The 26,185-nt window shown below is 37.3% G+C and overlaps 1 protein-coding gene across 4 annotated transcripts in view; it reads left to right on the top strand.

Moving 5' to 3' along the window:
* The window catches only part of rempA (intraflagellar transport protein rempA), a 130,030-nt gene that overhangs the window by 18,693 nt on the left and 85,152 nt on the right, over window positions 1-26,185 (top strand). The window contains exons 5-11 of one of the 4 annotated variants that reach the window (XM_083144011.1): window positions 3,344-3,373; window positions 10,248-10,390; window positions 12,632-12,661; window positions 19,527-19,702; window positions 21,301-21,496; window positions 22,469-22,701; window positions 25,002-25,191. In XM_083144011.1, the coding sequence (XP_083000137.1) occupies window positions 3,344-3,373; window positions 10,248-10,390; window positions 12,632-12,661; window positions 19,527-19,702; window positions 21,301-21,496; window positions 22,469-22,701; window positions 25,002-25,191 (998 nt within the window). The remainder of the gene's footprint in view (window positions 1-3,343; window positions 3,374-10,247; window positions 10,391-12,631; window positions 12,662-19,526; window positions 19,703-21,300; window positions 21,497-22,468; window positions 22,702-25,001; window positions 25,192-26,185) is intronic. The other 3 variants (XM_083144014.1, XM_083144012.1, XM_083144015.1) reach the window with 3 other exon arrangements.

Here is a 26,185-nt window from a genome sequence, read left to right as displayed (position 1 = left end):
ATTCTTGACTGATGAGCACTCGGGCATGCTTCTGATCTGGGGTGAGGTTTCGAGAAACCCATCTTGCAGCAATTTTTTTTATTTGCAATTCCTGGGTAATTATGTTTTGCACAGTGCCATATGACAGGCCACACAACATGATGGATAGTGACTCGACGATCGTTCAGCACGATATCGTGGACTTTGTTAATGTTTTTGGTCGTCATGACAGTTTTTGGAGCTCCACCTGCATGTTCATTCTCACATGACTCTCTCCCACAATTAAACTCACGACACCATCTCTTCACCATACTGTATGAAGGAGCAGTGTCCCCTAGTGTATCCACCAAGTCCTCATGAATTTTGGATACCGTCCACTTCTTCACAAAATATTTGATCACTGCTCTCACCTCAGTTTTCTCCATTCTGGCACATTGACACAACTTCACTCAGTTAATCCCCTGTAAAAGGAAAACTGTACGTTACTCAGACTTGCAATTCAGAATGAAAGCATATAATGGATCACTAAACAATAACAAAATAAAAAATCAATCATAACGTCATTCCTTCTACGTTAGGGTCGGAACAACCTGATCGCCCCTCGTATCATTAGTTGTATAAATTACAGAGGCCACTGCCACCGTTCACTTGGGAGCATATTGTTGTACTGCTGCGTTTGTGTTTTGGGTACCAATAGAGTGATATATGAAAATGAAAAAGATGATTGTGAATTAAAACGGCCAAGACGGATATTTTCCTTGTATGTGTCTACTATTATTGTCACATTAAAATGATAGTCCACTGTAAGCATTCGAGTGTGGAAGACTCGAATGAGTATGAGCGAGCAAAGGTGGTCCTATGTAGTGATGCAAAGTCATGTTGAAAATCATGTAACTAACTATTCCCCAAAAGTGGCTCTAGCGTTAGTTCTATGGAAACTAGGCATTTGACTTTAGGCATTTGGCATTAGTATCACAAAAGACCACTCTTCGAGAAAATAGCACAGCACTTTTCATGAAAGAAAGAATAAGATGAAATTAAATTACGTAATGGTTTGTGCCTGTAGGACATGTATGCAAGTATGTACCTGTCAGTGTTCGGAAAGTTACTTTTACTTACAGCTTAAAAAAGTAAGTTACAGTTACACATTTTAAAAAGTAACTCAGTTACAGTTACCTGTACTTCAAAAGTAACTGTAAGTTTCTTTTACAGTTACTTTCTGCTGAAAATTTTCTTACAACCAAATTACACAAATCGATCATGTAATAAAATATTTTGTGAAGACTAACATGTATTTTACTTATGTTACTGGTACATAATACAAGTCTTTGTATATTTATATTTATTACAAAATAAAGTGCTCTCCTGTGCTTTGTGCGATGCCATGAAGGCATATAGGTGGTGTGAAATTAGAGAGTTAGAGAGTTAGAGCCCCACACTTTCTTGATCATGGCCGAAGGTGGGGGTGATATGATGCTTCGGATCGTAAGAAATTGTCCATTGAAGAAGCAAATGAAGGAAATGAAGAATTACGGACTATTACAAAATTGAGAACCTTGCAAGTTACTGAATTATCGCGAAAGGTGCGCTAATCTTGATATTTATGTACGCATAAGGATAAATTCATTTCTTTAAAATATTTACCATTTTTGCGTGAATAGAAGGTCTGAATGACCAAAATATAAAAAAAGAACATGCACTAATAAATGATGGCGTGAAGGACATAGAAAGTTGCTGTTTATAGGTGAAATATTATTTAATTATCCTAACATTGGTCTTTCAGTACTCTATCTGAAACTTTAAACTAAATAAATGAATAAAAAAATATACTTTTAAATGAGGATCATCTACCAAATAATTTTTATGTAACCCTGGCCAGGTGACTTCTAAAGAAAACCAATTATGACATTTGAAGCAGGTTTTATATGATCACTTTGCATATACATTCTTTAATTTTCTTTATGAAATTTAATAGTCTAAGCTTGTTTGCTCGATGCCTGACTTTTGCTATTAACAAACTGTATTAAAAGGAATGATAATTCTGTCATCTAAGCCTTAATTTCACAAACAGTAAGAGCACATCAAAGAATGATATTCCGATAATTTCCAATCTCCAAAATATGATTAAGATTTCTTGGTGTTATATAACCAGCATAAGCACGTATCCTTCCACGATAAGCTTCCTGTGGGTTACTTAAAACAACACGTCTTACCTCCAGAAGAGTGAATCTAACCTGAGACTCCAAGAGATACCTGACATTCCTAGCATCCCTAGGAGTGATCCACAAGATTCATCCGTCACCAGGAGAGTCGAATACAACCTTCAACTGCACCACCTTCGTACAATGAAAAATCCAAATAAACCCCACCCCACGTATCTGCATACATATCGGTGACACGGTACAACCTACACAAGACTTGAAAAAGAGTGATTTTGCCAATGAATTGTTGTGATCACCATTTAATAAAGCAATTACTTGCAATTAAATCGCTCCTAATGGAATCACGACCCATTCACATGACATTGAGGCGTACCTCTTTAAATGTCCCCCATGCAATACAAATCCACAGAAACTAAATTCACTTCTATGAACTGACGCCTATTTTTCCCTATCAAAACTGATATTCTGTTCAAGTCTCTACAATAATGGCTCCTCTTTTTCAAGTTCGAAAAAACCCAATTGTAGGAACTCATTGTTGAAAGGCTACATTTGTGTAAACACTGGATGCAATGACGCTATTGTTTAAATGTAACAATCTTTACGTAGCGCTCCAAGGTGGAAGATCAAAAGAAATAATGGTATTATATTTTCTTTGAAATCTTCTCCGGAACACGTAGTTATACATATAAGGGCACCTGCACTACAACTTTCGTTGTATTCTAGATCAGAACATAATTTGAATTCTTCCCTTGTGTGTGACTGCCACACCACAAGAGTAATTCCTTAATTATTTTATGCATATGTCACATGCATTTGGGGGGCTAATATCTGGTTCTGGGGGCTTATCCCTCCCTAGCCCCTACCTAACTACACCTATGAATATACCATGTAATGCTGTATGTTGTTCCAAATACTGCAGTGATATCTTTACTTGTACAGGTTTTCTAGTTAGACAAGAACATACCAGAATGCTGATGGTATTTCAAGCGATGCATTTTCATCATGAGTGGCAAGGCTCTGTTTAACCTGATGATGTTAATGCAGTGTTTGTGAAACTTCATGTTTTTTTTATTTTTTTATTTTTTTTATATAAAACTACAACACCTGTACTGCCAAGTGAATGTATAAATGTAATGCTTTTGCATATAGCATGGGAAAATGTGATATATGTTAAAGATTTTTGTTGGTTTTCTTTACTTGAGGAAACTGAGGGATGGAGAGATTGTATATAGGTAAGAGCAGTTCTTGTTTGCTGTGTGTACACGTGTTGTTGCAGTGGTGTGTGTAAATTGTGTTCGTGTTGCACAGTGCTTGATCAGTCTTACCTTTCAGCACCTCCATCTTGGGTATCATTCGGAGCAAGCTCTACTTTGTTTAATCGCTTATTATCACTTAGTAAGTCTGTTGATAGAAACTGAAAGTTTGCGAAATGTCGCCAGTTGTAGTCTTGGAACTGTGCATTGCATTTTTTGCGTGGCTCATGTCAGAAACTATGGAGTGTAATATTCATTTATATGTAATTCTTTTCTTCAGTCAGTGTTGTGTGGTACATGTAATATAAGCTGTAGTTTTAAATTTATTAATATTTTGGGGCTTCTTTTGTAAATTGAAAGCAAGTAAGATGTATTGGGGTTTTAAGAAAGGGGCTAATATTGTGGAGTCGCAGTGTTGTATCCCATTCATTCTTATAGTACAGAATGTTTTCGGTGCTGAAGTACCTGTATAAGGTAAAGTTCCCCGTGCACTTTGCAGGGGGTCCTACACATTCTTCGATCTCGACCATTCTGGAGTTGGGTTGCCCACAGGTACCCATTTATTTGTGCCTGGGTGAGCCCCAGAGCCGCTTTATGCGGGGACAAGGCCGGAAAAATTCTGACCTTGAATCACTCACCCTGGGAATCAAACCCTTAACTCCTGCATGGCTGACAGACACCCTACTGGCTAGACTACTGCAACTCCATAAGTGGGTATCTTTAAGGTTGTTTGGCTTCCTCATCTTTGTCCGTTCAGTTTACTTTTGACTCAGCACTAGTTATGCACTATTTATGCTCATAAAGTAATAATTGGAAGTGAAACTTGTAACTTTGGGATGCTAATAAAGATAAACGAAGGATATGAGACATGCTGTAAAATATGAAATATGTGGCTTTGCAAATTATTTCATGAGTTTAATGCTATTGCCAGTTTAATTTTATGCAACTTTCTCTGTGGTGGTGTTCTCTCATGCGGTTTACATCCTTCATTCTTTGATTGGGGTTCATTTTTGACTGTTGAATCATAGCAACTTTTTTCTTTCCTAATAATGTTTAGACTACAACAGGGCTCAGGCAGTACCACTGTGAACCAATACCAATACAGATACGGTACGTGCGAATTCGCACTTATGACAATGCCGAAACTTTAACATTGTAGCAATTTAAAATAATGAAACATATAAAGTACGTGCAAATGGTTCTCTTTTTAAAATACATTGTTTCGTCCCTGTTTCCACGCCATTCTTCAAGGTTTACAGGAAGTTTTTAAAAAGCCATTTAACTGTTTTTTTTGTTTTTTTTGTATGTACATATTCCTTGCATTGTAGAATTATTTCTCGTGTACTTTACATTTCTTAAAAGCCCATGTAACGTTTCAGAAGAATACACGCTCCCTTCATCAGACATTTATTCTTGTAAGATTAATGTTACAGTTAAAACAATTTAGTAAATTTAACGAAAATAAAAAGAAGCAGTTACAAAATGAATCTTTCCAATACTCTTACATTGTTGAAACAACAACTGTTAAACAAGCATTTTTTTATGAATATGATTATCATGGATCCCAAATATCATCAGGCAATTCAAAATCATCCACCTCTCTACAAAGATTCTTGATCTCTTCTACAGGACTAATTTCCAAAATGTGTTATTCCGAAACGTTACACCGAAAATTGTTTTTATGTGCTTGCAAGAACCTTAAATACAAGAAATAATCATTTAACTGTTAAAAACATCTAAACCCTAGAACACTAGTTGATGCAAAATTTACGTGTGGTTTGCCCGTAATTACCTTCCCTACCTCTCACCTATTCACTCACCCCTCTATCAGTGCCTTGAGCAGTCTGTGTCAGTCGTAAGGCGGCACTGGTAAGGAGGGTGCAAGCACTGATCGTCTTGATTTTGTTTGTTATGTTGTGCACTGTACGTCAATTTTACGTAGCTCTAGCAAATCAAGAATAATCTCTCACGTAATTTTGACGTGCCTCTGGTTATAGCATCGTGTGTGTTCATGTATGAATTGCGTGCTGCTAGTAATATGCGTACCGAAAATGTGTAAGGGACTACTGACATTTGATAGAAGGTACGAACTGTTGGTGAGTTGTGAAGAATATCACCTGGAGGAAGAGAGTGAAGAATATATTTTAGAAGTTGTTGAACATGACTTCAGTGATTACTAGGGCTCGAAAGTTGAAGACCTATAAACTGTCAAAAAAAAAGACATATAAAAAGACCTAAAAATATTAAAAAAGGATCTAAAAACAGAAAAAAGGATGTATAAATGTGATCCAAATTAAATAATAACTTCAGTTTTAATTACATATTTACTGAATAAAAAAATACAAAATTCTGGTGGTATGGAACACACAGTGCGAAAAAACTATGTGAATCAAATGCATCTTCTTTCAGACATTATATATTTTTTAGATTAACAATAATTTGAAAAATCATATTTGAAGAATCATATTTGGCCTAAGTACACTAGGGTTACAGAAATAGGACTTCGGATCCTATTTCAGTCGTCCAAAAAGTTTTTTCTCTCGTTTCAGCGATGGTTCAAATATATTTTTTTCTTTCTTTCTTTTTATTTCTTTACTACAGAAAGAATGTTTAAGAGGTGATGAACTGATGATGATGATTCGAATTGAGAATGGGCAGTAAAAACGTAGTCGAAAGAAGGTGAAGTTGCAAAGGAAAGCCGTTAAGACCTAAAAAAAGGCTAAAAAAGGACCAATAAGCCAAAAAACGCCGAAAAATGCAAAAAAAGGACAAATAAAGCCCACCCTTTTCTGGCCTACAATGACCCAAAATGAACATATTTTATGTTGGGCCTCGTCTTCGGACACTAGGGACAAAAAGGATTTTTCCTCAACTTCCAACCCCTAGTGATTACTATAGCGACAACGACCCAGAGTATGTTGCCGATAAAACTGACTTAGTTCAAGAAATGTGTGAAGAGATCCCAAAAGCAGAGGTTCGTGAAGAAACCTCAAAGACACAGAGTAGGTGACAGAAGATTCTACCCTTGAAATGTCAACAGAAAAACCAAAACAAAGGAAAAATCTCCAAAAGTCATCATACCCAGTAAAGACACAACTCTGGCAAGAGCGATTCAAGTAAGGGGAAGACTGCTGCAAGACCCCACCCGCACAAAACGCTTAACAACCTGAAGAATGTTTGAAGCTATTTTTTAATGACAATCTACTGCACGAAGTTTTTGTACATACTAATGAGGAAATTAGACTTAAAAGAGTACAAACTCAAACAATGCTTCTTTGCAAGATCTGAGTTACGAGGAACTAAATGTGTTTCTAGGATTCCACATTTTAGGTGCTGTGCTTCAAGATAACCATCTATCGTCTAGAATGGACATATTGTCTCTGACATGGAATATGTTTTAAATCGCAGCGATCAATGGGTCCCTTTGCACAACTTCTACAACAATCAAGGCAACTCAGAAACAATACCACTCTCCCAGCTTCAGTTCATGCTTCACTCCCATGAATAACTGACTAGGATTTGGCAGGAGCAAAGACTTAAAATTCCGGTCTTGTCACAGAATTTGAGGAAGTCAATCTTGAAGGTGCTGGGAAAAAAGGAGACAACTAAAACAGCAGCCACGTCACAAGAACCAGAAAGTATTGTAGTGTCTGCAACTACAGGAAAAGGAGGATGGTGACTATGTACTGCTCCTGTGGGAAGACAATTTGCAATGAGCACCAAGAGGACTATCCGACTGTGGATAGTTAAATTTTGAAAAATAAGTTTAGAGACCTGCACTATTTTGTTCTAAGATGTTTTTAAACTGCCTTCGTTCCTTATTTAAAGTGTTATGATTATTGGTAGTCTTTGTTTTTCATTGTTTCAACTTCTCGCATTCATTCTTAATGTCAATCAAGACATTCATTTTACCAAGTGTGCCGGTTAATATTTCTTAATTTCGTCGCTGGATGGCGCTGGAAGCAAGGGTTGGTGCACAGTCTCAACTGTTACGCCAGTGTGTTGCCAGGACAGTATCTCTCAAAACGCCGTGGATGTGCAACCGAGTGCGATGATCGTAATATTGGGAAACATGTTGACCTTCAAACCAAATAAGGAGCATGTGCGGCACGTCCTGCTTTTCTTGTTCAATCAAAAGAAAAACTGAGTGAAAGCCATCGTATCCTTGTGGAAACGTATGGTGACAATGTTCTAATGCAAGACGCGTGTTTGCATTGGTTTCTACGATTCAAAAGTGGTGATTTGGACTTGAAAGACAAAGATCGCTCAGGCCAGCCGAAAAAATTCCAAGATGCCGAATTGCAAGCACTGTTGGGCGAAGACGAGACGATACGCAAACGCAACAACAACTGGCAGAAATGTTAAATGTTGGTCGCCAAACCATATCTGATCGTCTTCATGCCATGGGAAGGATCCTGAAGGCTGGAAAATGGGTCCCACATCAACTAAACGACTGACAAATGGAAAAGCAAAAAAACGGGGTATGAAGTATTTTTTCTTGGCATGAAAGAAAGTCTTTCTTGCATCGGATAGTTACTGGGGACAAAAAGTGGATCTACTTCGAGAACCCAAAATGCAAAAAGTCATGGGTTGACCCAGGAGAACCTTAACATCGACCGCAAAACCGAATCGCTTCGGAAGGAAGAGAATACTGTGCATTTGATGGGATGAAAAGGGGGTGGTGTACCATGAGCTTCTAAAACCAGGTGAAATAGTGAATGCCATTTGCTACCGTCAAGAACTCGTCAATTTGAACCATGCATTGATCGAAAAGTGCCCAGATTGGGCGACAAGACACGGAAAAGTGATTTTGCAGCACGACAACGCCTCATCACACACAGCGAAAGGCATCAGAGACACCATTTCTGCACTTGGCTGGGAATTCTTGCGCCACCCGCCATACTCACCAGACTTAGCCCCTTTGGACTACCACTTGTTTTCATCGATGTCTCACTCACTTTCCCAGCAACACTTCAACAATTACGAAGATGTCGAACAATGGCTTGCTGACTGGATCACCTCAAAATGTGAACAATTTTTCTGGAAGGGCATTCACAATTTGACGGACAGATGGGCACAATGTATAGCTAGCGATGGCGCATACTTTGAATAAAGCATTTGTTACCTTTCTCCCCAGATACACTTGTTTTCTTTTGGATCAATTTAGAATTATTAACCGGCACACCTGGTAATTAAATATTCTATGTTTAGTAAGACTACCAATAAGAGTTTACAATGCACAAGGAGTGGGTATAATGCCAAGGGGGAGACAAAGATGTCGGTGGAAAGAGCAGATAGCGGAGAGTGTTAGGAGAAGAGGACAAGATTAGAACACCATGAAAAGAGAGGAGTGGTGGAAGGCCAGGAGAAAATGGAGAGGCTTGACTTCTATGCTGACCCAGCCAGAAGCAGGAAACTGCAAAGGATGAGGAGGAGGATGTTTAGTAAAATTATGTTTTATACAAAATATGAAGAAAATAATGTTCAAAAGGAATTGTCATTTTGTTTTTATGATGTAGAGCTTGTGTTGAAAATCATTTGTAGCGCTAGTTATGCTGTAATATGTGAACATGCTAGCGTTCTACGGTTAAACTTCTAGAAACTTCTAGAAAAATCTGAAGAAGGCATGGAAACTGGTTCAAAACAATTTACGTTTGGAAAGAGAACCACTTCTCGGTACCTTTTAAATATTTTTCTTATTGTGATATATTGGTTACTTCTACTTGGAATATGTACTCCTGGTAAAGGTACATATTGGTTTGCTTTAAGCTGTAGATTCAGTCCTCATTAACTTATCTGTTCATAACATGTACGTACATTTTGTCATTTGTTAAGATGTAAGTATTCCGTATAAACTGTACCAGATCAATCTGGCAGAGTTTTACTTCAAAGTATCATAGTTGCATGTAATCTATTCACAGTATTCATGTACCTATCATGCAACCTTTAGCAGTCGGCTGGTACAAATATGTATCACTGGCAGTATTCAGCTTAGATCAGCTGGTACACATGTGTACCTGCACTGTGTGGCAGCAATTAATGTGCCATTTCTTGGTAACTACACACGTGTATTTCAGTTCTGTCTTTTCTGTTAATTAGTATACACATGAAGATATGACACGCAAATTGCAAAACAGTACATCCATTGTTACTATTATTAACAAATGGAGCTTGAACGTATTTTCTTACGCCTGTAATATTATGAGATCTCCATTACAACATAAAAATACTAAATGGGGAAGAAGTTAAAAACTACATGCAGCCCATACAATTTTACCATACTTCCAGGCCCTTGTAAACAGACTCCATGAACGTGTGGGTTGTTGTACATGACATCCAAGATATTTGGACTTTAGGAAAGTATAGGCAAGTGTCATATTGGCAGATACCAAGTGCCAGGCTGTGATTGATGCTATGGGCTTTGAAACCAAGTACTAGAGTTGGTTGATACCGGTGACTAGTTTGGTGATTGTTGCTCGAAGCATTCATGTATTATAGGTGACGAGAATTAGTGTATCATTTTTTTGCCAGGTTAAAAAATCTAATAATGATTTTTAATAATTTTGTAAACAGTCCGAACTGTTCTACCACCTGCTGATGTGAATGAACCTACCTTGCTGCCCAATATATAAGAATTTCACTTGAATGTATGATGTTTAAAAAAGTTACCACAGAAAAATGAGATTTTGATAAACTTTTGCATGGCACTGTACATAGAAATAGAATAAGTATGTTTTGGGCTTTTTTGTTTTTAGAAGTTCACATCTGTAAATAATTTTATCTGCGTTTTTGCATGTAGTTGCCATGCAATAATAGAAAATGGTTCTAGACAAGTTTTACTTCTATATTTTAGTGGATTGGCGAGAGCGGCTGTTGCAGGGGATGAGAAAGCACTCGATTTGTTTAGTTCTTGGAGACCCAAAACAGCAAGCCAGAGATACTCCTTTCAGCCAGAACATTCAGAGAACTTATGCTTTTTTGTTGGATCCATATCAGGTGAGTTGAAAGACAAAAGTAATGCAATTGCTTGTTGGTTCTTAACCTGTGGTCTACGGATCCCAAGGGGGCTGCCATGTCCTCCCAGAGGGTCTTTGAAGGCCTGAAGAAATGTTACCGACTTTCATATTTGTAGTGAAGGTTTTTGGGGGAAATAGATGGTCCATTATTAACCCCTACAATACGGGAGCTATATTCCTGGCATTTGCACCAAATACGGAGCTGTTTTCAGCTGGAAATGTGAAATTCTGTACTTTCTATAAAGAAAATTGAATATCTCGGAAACTACTATTTGTAGTGTTTCAAGTCATGCATCATTTTATTCAGCGCAGACAAGGCTACAAGCACATCTTCTAGATATCAAATTTGTTCTATCAACTGGAAGACCAACTGGAACATTTTTTTTAAAGCAATTTTTTAAATAAATTTTGAAATTCGGCAGCCCCCCATGGAGGTCACACCAGGACATGAGGGTTGAAAATGGTATCACTGTGTTGTCCTGAGTATGTTTCAGTATTTACAAAGAATTGCATACTTATTGTTTTTACTTACAGAGGAAAAAAATTCAACACTCCTAGTGTATCCAGAAAAGTAAATGTCATAAGAATATATCGTATCTCTGAAACTAATGACAGTATGGTTACGAGTCATAGCTCATTTTGTTTGATAAAAACCAGGTTACAAGTACAGGGTGTTTCAAAAACAATTACCCAATTTCAAAAGGCTATAATTTTTTTATTTATCAAACCAGGAACTTGGAATTGCTTCTAAAATACACAGCTATACATAAATTTTTACATAAAAAATATTCATAAGTGGTCAATGTGACCCCCTTTGGATGCTTGGCATGTGTCCATGCGGTAGGAGAATTCGTCCCATACAGATGCGAGCATGTTTGGAGTCACTGCTGCCACTGCTGCTGTGATCCGATTTCGCAGTTCATCCACAGTAGTCATTGGAATCAAGCTGTAACTGTGGGAAAAGCAAGTTCTCACCATACTGTCGCCGAAATTCACGCTGCACTGTTGTAACAGATTCACACACTTCAAAGTGCAGTACACAGAAAGCTTTTTGTTGCGACGTTGCCATCTTGCTTGAATCTAATGCGAGCTAGGGGGAGGGAGGGGTGCACTACTGCTACCTGCCGGCAATCATGTGAAACTCATGAATATCCTCTTCCTAACAGTACGTTGTTCGGTGTGTTTTAGCCAATGGTTACCGAGTTAAATGACTTCGAAATCGGATGATTCTTTTTGAAACACGGTGTACATGTTACAGGAGAACAAATTTCCTCTATCAGCTACAAGAACAAGAGGATTTTTTTAAAGTTTTTTTTTTATTTATTTATTTATTTTTACAAAATCTGAAATTTGGCTTTCCCCCCCATAGAGGCCACACCACAATGGGAGAGTTGAAAATTAGTGTGTACATGTGGTTTTACCACTCTCATATATATATATATATATATATATATATATATATATATATATATATATATATATATATATAAAAAAAATGTGCATTGCTTCTGAAAAGGGACAGGCAAATTCTTTTCTAATGTGAGGCAAAAGATTACATGTACACAGCTGGCATTGCCTACTTTGACAAGAAAATTTGCCATGTATGTTTGCAGGTTGAAAAGATCGTCTTTCACTTGCAAAATTTATGTTTGCGCTAGAGAATCGAAAAACATCATGAACTAATGAAAATGTAGATTATGCTAAAGAAGCGTGATATTCTCTGTACTTCAAAAAATAAAATAACATACAATGGAACTTCAGTTTATGTTTTTCAAGCAACTAAGATTTTAAAAATAAAAATATAGATTAAAAATGCAGGAAAATATACAATTCATAAATATTTTATGACATTAAACTCTATTGGGATTTTGATAATTGCATGTAAAATCCAAGACAATGTGAAATCTGGTAACAAAATTGGGGTTCCCCGGTAAATTATGTAAACTAGATGTGATGTTTGAGATTTTAGCATTTTGAAGTTCAAGTTTAACATTCAGTGCACACGAAAAGAAGAGGTATTCTCTGTTTTGGTAATATTTCATCACTTTCTAAAGTGATTTTATCAGAACAAATGGTTTTGTTGACAATGATATCATTCAGGCTGCTGAAATTACTGTAGTAATAGTTATAATCTTTACCAAAAGGAAAAATACCTCTTTTACTGCAAAATGTTTTCTTTATTTGTTTATACTACCAGGAATACATTAATTCACCTTTACAGGTTATTCAACAAATGAAGAACGTAAACATAGTAAGTTTGTTGTGGTTGTTGTAATGTCAAAAGTGTCTTCATGTTAATTTTCACATTTTCCTCTGTATACTTCATGAAGGAAAAATCTATTGGCAACTTACTTTCTTGCTCGTAAGAATCTTGAACGGCTTTCCAAGTTTTGTGCTTGATTATTTTGTTGTCTGGTTAATGCTATTAAAATTCTTCATAACTGTTCACATTACCAGAGTTGGGAAGTAACATAGCAAGAGCAATGCATTGGTTGCTAATGCTTTACATTTTCAGTACTTGCATTACCAATTTGTTACTTTTTACTTGCATTACCTTGATAAATTCGAAGCTGGAGGAGTTTTTTGCCAGAACAAAATATGCTTAGTTGTGTTGTTTTGAATTTGTGCATGTATAGGTACATAGGTACACTATGAAACATGCACTACAGCGAATGGATGTGATAGATGTGTAAATAGTTAAATTCCAGACAAAGTTACAATAAAGGTAATGAGTTACTTTTGATAGCAAAGTAACTGTAACATGTTACTTTCCAACTCTGCATATTACCACTTTAATTATATAATTTTAATGGAAAACACTGCACACCTTGCTGTGATATTGTTCATGCAGAAATATTGATGTTTCAATCATTCACCATTTGCCTTCATCAAAAAAAGGTAAAGTGCTCCCCTGTGCTTAGCACCACGCCATGAAGGCATATAGGGGGTGTGGGGGTGATGTGATCAGCATCATGCCCCTGACTGCCTTTACCCCCCAGGGTTTCCCCCAGGTATCCATTTTATTCGACGCTGGGTGGGCGCCGGGGCCGCTTCCGTCGTTAGAAAAGTTCTCGGATTTGAACCGGACGGGGATCGAACCCGGGACCTTTAGCATGGTAGTCGTAGGCATGTATAAGGGATATTTTTTAAGTAAGGTCCGTATGCCAAAAAAACAAACAAAAAAACACAACTGCCAAAAGAAAAAACAAAAAAAAACACTGGACTGCCAAATTTATACTGAAAATTTCTTTTGTATCAGATTGTACATGCCTTGATCTATTTTTTCACATAGTTTCCGTTTGTTATTTAAACAATTGTCATAATGTATGATGAGCTTTTGTATACCCTCCTCATAGAGTCAGCCACCTGCGAGGCAACTCCCGTTTTCACTTCTTCGTCGCTGCTGAAACGCTTGCTGCCGAGACACTTCTTTAGATGCCGGAAGAGGTGATAAGTCACTGGTCGCAAGGATTTTGGTATCTACCGCACACACCATATTGTTGCTGATTACAGATGGCCGACCTGAGCGTGACTCAAGCACATTCTCCTGCTCGTCCTTGAACATTCGCGCGCATTTCCACACTTCACAATTCTGGCGATCAATTTCTGCTGCTGTCAAGAACAGGATCACTGACGGTATCACAGTCAACGAGCCACTCGATCATCTTAAACATTGCAATCACACAGTACAAAGTGCACACACTGACAACAGGGCTCCAAATGGTGTGTTCTTCTGTGCAAGGGATGCCAAGAGTCCGTGTGCAGGTGCAGGGTGGGATATAACAAGTTATTTTCAAATGGCCCTTACTTAAAGTATACACCTCGTAGGTATGTAATTTGCACTGGATTGCATTTTGCAGAGTAATGAGGTTTTGGCATGTGGTCTCACAGCCAGTATGGGCTTATGTGTTCAATCCTGTCAGTGTGTGTTTATGATTGTCCTTTCATCAATTTTAGGATCTCCCTAGTTGCATAGTGGTAACCTCGTAACCTTACAATAAAGGTGTCCAGGTTTGATACCTGGTGGAGCCACGTTGTCGTTCGGATCCAACTTTAAACTGTAGGTCCAGCCCCAATTAGCCTATCTGAACATAAAGTGGACTTAATGTGATCCCACAGATATTGCCACAAACATTCTCACTTGTCACCTCCCAGTTGCTTGTTATATAACACATCCAGACCTACATATAATACTTTCAACATTTTACTACAGCGTTATTCAAAAAGAATAGTACAAAAGTAAAGTTAATTTATTTTTAAGTGAAAACAGATACAAAAGCAATTCTGGTGGGATAGAAGAAACAAAGGTTGTAACTTTATAGCCTGTGGTTGTAGTTGACGCAATATCCGCTAGAGGCGCTACTTGTTGTTGATAGCTAAAATGGCAACAACGAAGGTAGAGCAAGCAATTGCGTAATGGAATTGGCAATGCTGACCTGGCCTCCACGATCCCCAGACCCTACTCCATGCGACTTCTTTTTATGGGGGTTTGTGAAAGACACTGTGTACGCTCCATTATCACAGGACCCGGATAATTTAAAGCAGCGCATCCCTCATGCAGTGGAGCTGATAACCGAGGATATGTTGGAACACATCTTGCAAGAAATGGATTATCATTTTGACATTTGCCGTGTTACCCAGGGTGCTCATATCCAACATTTGTAATTACCCAGGTAATTTATAACCTTCCTTTCTTTTTTCCCACCAGAATTGCTTTTGTATCTCTTGTCACTTAAAATTAAATTAACTTTACTTTTGTACCATTCTTTTTGAATAACCCTGTATTCTTACTTTTTCTTACCTACGTGATCTTAATACAACTTCCTTTTTTCATTTGTTCCTGATGAAGGTCAATATAGATTGGGGAAGCATCAAGATATCTACATGTCACACCACAGCATTGTGTGTTACATTATTTTTATTAAAATAATCTTTTCACAACAATTTTATCCCTTTCTAGAAGAGTCCATTTTCAATGTTTTGGTAATGTGTACTATGTCACTTTCCGTGCAGATTTCCTACTTTCTCTGCATGATTACTACCTACAGTTCTTCACAATTGTCCATGGTACCACATTCATTCACTAAGTTATGATGAAGTTACTACATACCTATGTGTGTTGTTGTTTTTTATTAGATATGAGTATTTCAGCTAATGCACATTAGCATACATCAGGAATATTTAAAACTGTAGTAGAACTCCAGCCATACGGCGGAAGAAGATAGAATAAGTTGAAAGGTTAAAAGTCTTTAAGAATAAATCCAGACACATCATATATTCACCACTTTGAAGACAAATAATTATTACGCAGAAGAAAAGAATGCTGAATCACTTGCTGGAACTGCTCATGGTATTAAATAGTGTTGACAACTTTGGGAAATAAACTTCACTACCCATACTGTTTTTTATTAAAGTTCATACTTTGTTAGTGCTCTTGCTGTTACTGCTGAGCATTTTTGTTGTTTTCAGAATCTGTACATACGTTTCTGATTTTGTTGTATTTTTGCAGTGATTTTGATACCTTCAATTTTTTTTCTTAAGGTTATGCCTGGTGTTTTTTTTTTAATGCTCATCCCATTTTTGATTGTTCTTCCAGTTTCTTTGATTTGCAATTTTATATCAGATGGATCAAATAATAGTTATTTGTAGGGCTCGGAACTTGATCACAAATCATCTTTCTTTGTGAGTCTTGAAAACAATGCTAAACCTTATATCAGTCCGTTTCCCTTCAGTTAGAAGCAGAAAACATAATTTTTATTTTGCATTTTTCGGTCTTTTTTGTCTTTTGGGTCATTTTTCAGTATTTTTGCCATTTTATTGCATTTTTCTTCATTTTTGAGTCTTCTTTTTCTCCTCCTTCCTTGTTGTTTCGTGTTCCTAATGTAACTTACACATGTAAATTTCCTGACATGGTCCTTTTAGCATGTTCGCCATTTATTGAGAATACAGTCAATGGAAAAGTACAATATTTTTTTAACTGAATTGTTTGGCAAAGCATTCAATAATTTATTGTGGTAAATTTTTTTTCCTCCAGCAAACTTAAAATATATTTTTTTAAACCTACTTTGTGATTCCCTTGGTGGCCTCTATTATCGCTTTAATCTGTGCTTTGAAAGTAATATTAGTGACAATATTTAAAAAAATAATATATACGAGTTTCATTCGGAAAGTAACCGCCATTTGGCTGTAAATAAAAAACCTGCATAGATACAACAAATTTTTACTTTACATCTGAAAGGTACAAACTGTCCTCTATTTTTCAACATAGTAAACTCATGTAAATTCAAACACGTGTCATAGCGTTTCACCAACTTACAAATCCCTTCTGCATAAAACTCGGCCACCTGGGAATTCAACCAACCTGTCACAGCATTTTGAAGATCATAATCATCAGTGAAGTGCTGTGCCCCAAGCCACTTCTTCATGTGAGTGAACAGTTGAAAATCAGGAGCAGCCATGTCCAGGTTGTATGGGGGATGATCAAAAAAACGTCCCATTTGAATTGGTGCAAGAGGTCTTGTGTTCGCCAATCAGTGTGAGGGTGAGCGTTGTCATGCACGAACACAACTCCAGATGTCAGCAGACCACGACGTTTGTTCTGGATGGCTCTTCTCAGTTTTTGCAAAGATTTACAGTAAACTTCAGAAGTGATTGTCGTACCACATTTACAATGAATGTCTGCCTCTTACAGATTTTTTTCCCAAAGAAATCTCATCACTCTGCGTACCTCACATTTGGTGAGATTTTTGATGGCAGCACACATTTTATGTCGTTATAACAAGCAAACGTGCGGCACTTCGATGCTCTCTAGCACAGCCGGAAGCTTACTGAATCACAGATTGCGTGATGTAACAACGGTTCCGCTCTGCTACGCCACAACGGCGATTACTTTCCGAATGACCCTCGTATATAATCTGATGTTCACGAAATACAATCACATTTTCAGCTGCTGGTCCACTCTGAAAGAAGGTGAATGACTTGTACAGAAAAAACCTTGCGGTGTGTTTTATGTAACCTTGAAGTAAAAAAAGAAAGAGACCCACGTTAGCACTTAATTGCTTTTTTCACTTTGCTTCAGTAGTTTCAACCACAAAACAACATGCTTTGTCGAATTATTCAACTACTGTATTGTAATTTATGAAAGAATCAAGCTTTCATTCAGAGTGAAAATTATTTTTAGGTAATTTTTTAAAGAATTTAAAAAAAAATGTAATTTTTTGGCATTATTTAGGTCAACTGCCGAACTCTAGTTTTCGGTATTAAGATCTTTGTCAGTATTGGTAAAGTTTTCTTTTCAGCCCACCCCTGATATACACTAGTGTCCAAAATTAAAGCAACAAACAGAAATCCTTTCCTCATGTGATTTTTTTGTTGATAAATTTGCCAAGTTTAACCTGTTGCTATCGTGATTTTTTTGTTGATAAATTTGCCAAGTTTAACCTGTTGCTATCGTGATTTTTTTGTTGATAAATTTGCCAAGTTTAACCTGTTGCTATCGTGATTTTTTTGTTGATAAATCCTGGCATGGGGGTTTTATGGCTTAGGTTGTGCCATCAAGATTTTGAGGGGGGATTTTTTCCCTTCAAATAATATAAAATTCAACATTTATATCTTTCCCAAAATATATGTAAAAATTTTACACCTTAAATGCACCATATTTAATCAATTAGATGAAGAAATGAAAGTGTTTAGGGCATTATCGAAGAAGCGTATCGAATTCCTATATATTAGCCCTTAATTGACACTTGGGTTCTGAGGGGGATTCTGAATTAAACTTTGGGGGAGGGGGGCAGTATCCAATTCTAGGTCTTAGACTATGGTGGTGACTTTAGTTAGAGGGGGATTAACATTAAATTGAAGGGGGTATCCAATTCTTGTGTATTACTATTGTTTTAGACTTTTGTGGAAATTCTGGTGTGGAGACTGAGAATTAATTTTTTGTAGGAGGCAACATCTACTCTTCAATATTAACAGTAAATCTAAAATTGGCAAGGAAATTTTGGTGGTAGGATTGAGTATTAAATTTAAAGGGGGAGATAGAAAGCTCTTGATAAAGTGTTAAATCTTAGATTGTCAAGGGATTTCTGTAATGGAGAGAGAGTGTTTGAACATTAAATTTTGGAGACTGTAATTAACGATAAGGCATCCACAAGTTTTCGACCCCGAATGTGCTAAAGGAAAAGCTGGAAAAGAAAAAGACTAAATATTTCGGGATCTTAAGAAAGTAATGACACCCCATTAAATTAATATTCTTCCAAGCCTGCAAAGAAATGGATGTAAAAATTTTCTTGTTCGTTTCGCTTGCAATAATTTGTTGCTACTATGTGTGTTTGGTGCTTTAATGAGATGAATATGAAGTTTTTATACTAAAGCTGCATTACAAGACAAGCGATATTCTCAATTGATTGATTTGGTTTTTTAAGTCCACTTTATGCACTCTTAAGGCTAATCGGGACTGAACCTACAGTTTAAAGTGAGATCCACGCGTTATTCTCGATTATGATGAACGATTTTAGGGGTGGTTTTGAGTGATGGCACCCCTGTTTAGGGAGGAGCGGCAGATCAATTATAATGTTCAGTAAAGCTAAGAAAAAAGTTACTTTCGGTAGACACGCTGTCGTAATTAAATATTTTGTGGGGATTACGATATGGTTGAAGGGCGCGTATGATATGATTTGGGGGAAACGCATGACATGATTTTAGGGGGGATGCACCATTTGCCTTGGGGGGGGGGATGGGCACCGCTGAATCCTAGCACATTAAGGTTAGTTTATTTTCTACCTTAAACCAGTTGTCTATGACATCATAAATATTACTATCACCTGATCGTATTATGTGGTCAAATGGACATACGGGAAAGAATTTCCCTTTGTTGCTTTAATTTTGGACGTTAGTATAGATACATATCTAAATCCCTGGGAACTGAAAGAGGCAAAGTCTGAAATGTTTGCATAAGAAAATACTAATATTTGTTAAATGTCAAGTTCCGATGAATATGCTACACTATGCATGCATATAAAGCATTCTGGCATATGCCATATAGCAGCAGCAGCAATCAGTTTATTAAATTTAGTATTGTAACTTATAAATACTCTTAACTTGTGTGTCACTCAAAGGTTGTGTCTACTACATCAACGAACACGGTAACTGCATGGAGGCTCTCAACACAGAGGGAGTGATCAAGAAGCTGTTGTATCATGAGAACAAAGATTGCCTTGTTATCTTAACGGAGGGACTCAATGTTGGCCAGTTTCAGGTTGATAGTGATGGAAACTTGACGGAAATTATGAAGGTAAGTTAATTCATGTTACGGAAATTTAGATGCATTAAGATATTAATGTACACACAAAATTAATACAGGAGGTACACAAATGAACATCAGAGTTTGTATATTTTCTATGCTATACACATTACAAATATGAACCTTATATGAAATGAAAGAGTATCTCACCAAGTTTTCATAACCTACATTACAGGTGTTCAATGTGGGCACTATTCGTGATACGGTACACATCCAGCCGGTAGTCCATTTCTTGCCTCACTAAACTTATCAAGTCTGGGTCTGGTGTAATCGGTTCTACCATTGCAACAATCCTGCATCTCAACTCAGGTAGATTGGCAGGTAGCAGTGGTACATAAACACGATATTTTACATAGCCCCACAGAAAAAAAGTTACAGGGGGTGAGCTCAGGGGACCTTGGAGGCCACTTGAGAAGATGCAAGTCATCTGCACCATGACGACTGATCCAACGATGGGGGAAAACTTCATTTAACCATTCTCGCACTACGTTATAAAAGTGAGGAGGAGCGCTGTGCCGTCTTGTTACCAAATGATGTGGTGTTTATCCTCCAGTTGCGGAAAGAGCCAATTTTGTAGCATATCTAGATATGAAATTCCAGTTTCTTCCATAAAAAAGAATGGCCCATAAACTTGTTGTTTAGATACTGCACAAAAGACATTAACTTTGAGTGAATCCCGTACGTGCTGCAGAGTTTCTCGTGAATTCTGCGACCCCCAGATACGACATTATGTGTGTTCACTTTTCCCCTTAGATGAAATGTGGATTCATCGCTGAAAATCACACGACTAAGAAAATTGTCATCTTCTTGATTAAGAATTTGTGTGCAGAAGTTCCTACGAGCCAAATGATCTGCAGGCCTGTAATAGTTTCAGACGGTACGGTCTCATTTGGAGTATTTTGCTTAACACTTTCCACACTGTCATTGTTGGCATTGCTAGTTCTTGGCTTGCCTACCACACAGATTTTCTAGGACTGCGAGTGAAAGCCATTCTAATGCTTTCCACCTTCTCGTCTGATACACGCGTCCGTCTGGAACTTTTCCCTTTACACAGGCATCCTGTCATCTGAAACTGATTATACCACCCACAAATGTTGTTGTCAGACAGGGAGGGTCACTTCCAAATCTTTGCCGATACGCCCGTTTAACTGTAACAACTGAATTAGACCTCGCGAGTTCAAACACACAACACACACAACACACAACAAACAGACTTATGCTCGGGAGTCACCATCTTTACGAATGGCTCCGCCAAGCGGCAGAGTTAGGAAACAAATTTTGCGCATGTGTAGAATTGAAACTTGGTGAGTTACTGTTTCATTTCATATATGGTTCATATTTGTAACGTGTATAACATAGAAAATATACAAGTTTAAAACGATATTCATTTGTGTACACCCGTTATACACGTAGAAAATTGTGCAAAATTAAATGCAAAATGCACTTTTAAACATGGAAATTTATACTACTTGCTGATATGACACATTGTGAAGTGTCAATATACTGAATAACATATGATTTACACTTTTGTCTTTGGGATCTCAGAGTTTCGTGATTTTTGCTTGACGTCTTGTATTTCCTTTGCTCAGGTGAAACTGAACGGCAGATCTCAGGATGCAAACATGGTGTGGGCAGGACCTGGCCTCCTGGCAGTGAGTGCAGGTGAATTGAATGTCCGATGCTGGAACCTGGATACGGGTGAAAATTACATCCTTTTACCTGAAGGCAGAAGCAGCGTAGGCACCACTGAGCATTTCACCTCTTTGGATTTTACAAAGCAGAAAGGTGAGGATCTTCGTAGTTGGGAGATACAACATTTTTGAGTTGTTTCTGATACGAATTGTTGTGCAAAAGTGTGTGGGTTTGGATATGAGTGTGTATGGAATTACTGTTCGAAGTACAGGGATGAAAATTTTAAAATATATGTGTGTGGTGGGAATGATTGGGGGGGGGGGGGGGTAAGCACTTGAAATAATATTACTGGAGTTAAAATTTATAGGCATGTGAACGTAGAAGACGACACAACTGTATTCATGTCCAGATATTAGAATAATTAAATCAAAAGACTTAGGTGGGCAGGCCATGTGCCACGAATGGGAGAGAAAGGAAGAGTTTACAGGATTCTTGTTGGGAAACCTGATAGTAAGAGACCAGTAGGAAGGCCAAGACGAAGATGGAGGGATAACATTGCGATTGATGTAAAGGAAATCGGTAAGGGATGGAAAAGATTGGATTGATCTTGCCCAGGATAGGGACAGATGGAAGGCTTGTGATACTGCCTTTGTGTTTAAGCATGCTAGAGAGTTAGTTAGTTACATTTCTGTCACTTTTGGCTAATTGTGAAGATGAGGATGAGTAACGACATGAGGAAATAGATGGAGGGACAAGATTCGAACCCGGGACCCCTGACATTGTAGCATGCTGTGATAACCACTCTGACAAGGAGTCTGGTATAATCTGTTTTTAAACATAAAATAATAACAAAATTATTAAATTTTGCACTAAATTACAGTGCATGTGTAGGCATATCAGACTGGTAAAATAATCAGTAATTTTGCCAATATAGCAGTACTACTGATGACAATAACTGCTACGACTAGCAATCTGTTATAAAATTACAAGGTTCATTAAGGTTTTTATGTAATGTTTGTAACCAGATGTAGTATTGTAACATATGTATCTGAAGCTTACATTTTGAATTTCATAAATTATGGTTGATTCTAGATGATATTTGACATTAATTTGTTTTGGTTGCAGGTATTCTGTGTGGAGGCACCAACCTGGGTAGCATTTCAATGTGGAAGTACGAGGAGGACGAGAATGAGTCCTCGGAGCCAGAGAAGAACTGGGTGCCTCAGTCTGCATGCACCATCAATGGCTCCATCAAACAAGTCCAGTGGGGCACGGTGCAAAAGATGGTGGCCATCAACACAGTCAGGGATATTTACATCCTGAAGGAGCAGATCATATGTGCTCATTACAAAGACCAGGTTTGTTCTAGACTGGTGGTTCTCAATCATCTTGAGACCGCAGTCCAATAAATTCCTAATTTCAAAGTTGATCCTAAAAATTTCACTTCTATTTTTTAAAGCTTCTTATTAATTAATATATTTACTAGGGATGGGTTGATATGAAATTTTGGCCGATACCGATAAAGTACCAATATAAAATTTACCGATAACTGATATTCTACCGATCCGATATAAAATTAGAAATGGTCCTTGAGGAACCTGAAAGGTTCACTGACCTCTTTAATAAATGTGTGTTTCAAGGTGACTGCAGTGCAAGAAAAACTGCATATTTAAACATTTAATTTTTTAGAAAGTAGGGCATGGATATTATCCATAAAAATTACAAGAAAATGGCAGAATTTTGCACTAAATTATCCGATAATAATCGATATATTGGATCGGTAAAATAATCGGTAATTTTACCGATAAGCCGATACACCAATATGCCTATATCAACTGATACCGATAGAGTACTGAGTACCGATTAATCGGTCCCATCCCTAATATTTACCCTTGGTATTAATATTAGTAAATAAATCATAAATAGTGATCATTCGATTATGTCTAGTCTTGTTGACAAATATAAAATTAGTTAGATCAAATTAAATTGTGTAGTTTCCGGAGGTCACCATCATTAAAATAATTTGATAAGTTATTTTCATTAGCATGTTGCCAGCCCCCGTGGTGGAGTGTTTAGCACATCACGCTATGATGCCAGGGGTCCCGGGTTTGAATCCCTGGGCATGTATGTTTGTGAGTGTCCATTCATCAATTTTCATATCATTACTCATCCCCATCTTTGCAAATTAGCCAAAAGTGTCACAAAAAGCAAAGTAATATAAAGCAAATCAATCAATCATTGGCATGTTGCATTGTAAACACTGATAACCATATTATTAATTTGATTTTATTGATGCTGATATACTACTGCGTCTCTCCTTTCCCAATTATGAATTAATGATGTTGGTTAGAAAAATAAATATGTGACAAAATATTTATGCATCACCAATCATGTCATTTGAACAGGATAAGCAGCAGAAGGATGCCAATTTCTCAATGAAACACTTACCATATTCTCATGCCAAATATTTACATGTGCAAATTGTGCATTTTTGTATTTGTTAATGAAAAAGTCTGTGCAAGTTATAATTACAAATTCCAGGAGAACCGCCGGACCATGTGGCCGAGTGGTTAGCACATCGTGCTGCGACGCCAACGGTCCCGGGTTCGAATCCCGCTCGAGCTCGCTTGTTTGTGAAATGTCCATTCATAAATTTCATCACTCATCCCCATCTTCGCAAATTAGCCAAGAAGCACAAAATGCGAAGTAAAGTAAACTAAGGCATTTTGTAGGTCTGGTGCGTATTACTCACAATTCCAGAATGTAAAAAAGACATTAAAATATTAACGTTAAAAACTGTACTTATGTATGCAAGTATGTTGTTTCTATTTTCCTTTCTTTAGAACTACATTTCGGGGACTAACTATCCCATTCTTCAGGTTCGTGTGAAAATAACTAGGTACTTTACATGGTACCACGTCGAAATGTAATAAAAGGATTGTGGACAAGGGTTGGTGTGGATACATTTAGGATATTATGTCCCCGCCCTAGACATATTTAAAAAAACTCGTCGTTCACTAAAGACTTGTTGAGCAGGAAAAGCCGAACCTGTGAGTTGTACCTAGTGATACACACAAGTTTTTAGTTTTTAACATTTTTAACATGAGAATAGGTTAATAGTACAAGTCTTTAGTGAACGACAAGTTTTTTAAATACGTCTAGGGCGGGGACATAATATCCTAAATGTATCCACACCAACCCTTGTCCACAATCCTTTTATTACATTTCGACGTGGTACCATGTTAAGTACCTAGTTTTTATTTCGCACGAACCTGAAGAAAGGGATAGTTAGTCCCCGAAACGTAGTTCTAAAGAAAGGAAAATAGGAACAACATACTTGCATACGTAAGTACAGTTTTTAATGTTAACATTTTAACGTCTTTTTTATATTCTAAAATAAACTAAATCAATCCAGAAGAACCTTTCACAGCCCAGTATAATTGATGCCAAGGCCTGGTACCATGTTGCAGCTCACTGGTTAAGAAACACTGTTTTAGACCATCCCGGCAACATAATAGTTAAAGCTAGTGTATTCAAGTATATTGAAAAATATTTCACTCATTAACTCTTACTTTTACTCTCATGACGATTGGCAATCGTAACTGGAGTTGCATGTTTTCCAGTAAGAATAGCAGTACACACATATTCCTCCTTCCAGGTGTCGGCAGTGCAGGTGTCGCCAACTCAGCTCTCTGTGGATCTGTTTGCCTCGTCCACCCACATGGAGCTGAAGACCGACATCCAGATAAAGGGAGTGTTTGTGGCAGTGGATCACATTGTTTTGTGGAATGGGAAACACATCTTGGTCTATGAAATGGTTGCTGAATCAAGCCACATGAGGATAGCAGGTAAGTCGTGGTGTGTGAGAATGGACTGGTATAATATGTTGATCCTGGTGCAGTTCTAGCACAGACTGCTTTGTTGTCTGTATGCTGCCATGCTGATTGAGACTGTGTTGCAGCACAAGTCCTTCGAAAGAGCAAGTAAAAAAAATCATGGAGTTATGAAAGTCCTTAGGGAGCAAATGCTTTCCCAATTGCCATTGGAAATACCTGCTCCTGTGTCAGTTGCCTTTTGTTGTGAATGTGGCAATCAAGTGTTAAGATTCCCCTCATGCAGGGAGTGGCAAGCTCTGGCTGGCTGAGTACAAAGCATAGGTTGAAGCAAGTACTCGCATGATGGCTGGCACGTTCTTCCAGACCACTCGTTGATGGAAACTGTACATGATAAACCCTTTGAGTACAGAGATGGGTCATTATGAAATTTTTAGTGTTACTGGAAATATAATTATACCAATAACTGATGTTATTAAGGCTGTGCCAATACCACTTTGAATTGATACCAGTACAACTTTCTGATAATGAAACTTGAAAATTGTAACAATTCATAGTAGTTCAGACAACAATGAAACCTCAATTTTATATTTTTCATGGGACCAAGCTGTAAAAACTTAAAATCTGAGAAAATGCAAAATCGAGGAAAATTTTAAAGCATTTTTCTATGTTGAGACCATGAAGGTTGAATGTATAATGCAAAAAATGTAAAATCGGGGTTCCACTGTATTTATAAATTTCAATAAATTTTCCAATGGAAGTATGTTATAATGATCTACCAGAGATTTTGCATGTGAGATAATGATATAATTACAAAAATCCATTTCTTTAAATAATAATGGTGTAAAAATAATGAAAATTATGCAGAATAATTAGCATTTCAAGATGGTGGAGAGACTTGTTGAATGTCAACAATCCTTCCTTGGAGATGAGGCTGAGAGTGAGAATCAAGGGGATGAGAGTAAACTGTGGTGAGAGATGTGGTTTCAGGAAAAGGATGTCAACTTTG

The sequence above is a fragment of the Lepisma saccharinum genome, chromosome 22 (assembly GCF_977018435.1).
Source record: "Lepisma saccharinum chromosome 22, izLepSacc3.1, whole genome shotgun sequence".
Classification (NCBI taxonomy): Eukaryota; Metazoa; Arthropoda; class Insecta; order Zygentoma; family Lepismatidae; genus Lepisma; species Lepisma saccharinum.
This window is presented reverse-complemented; position numbering and strand designations above follow the sequence as displayed.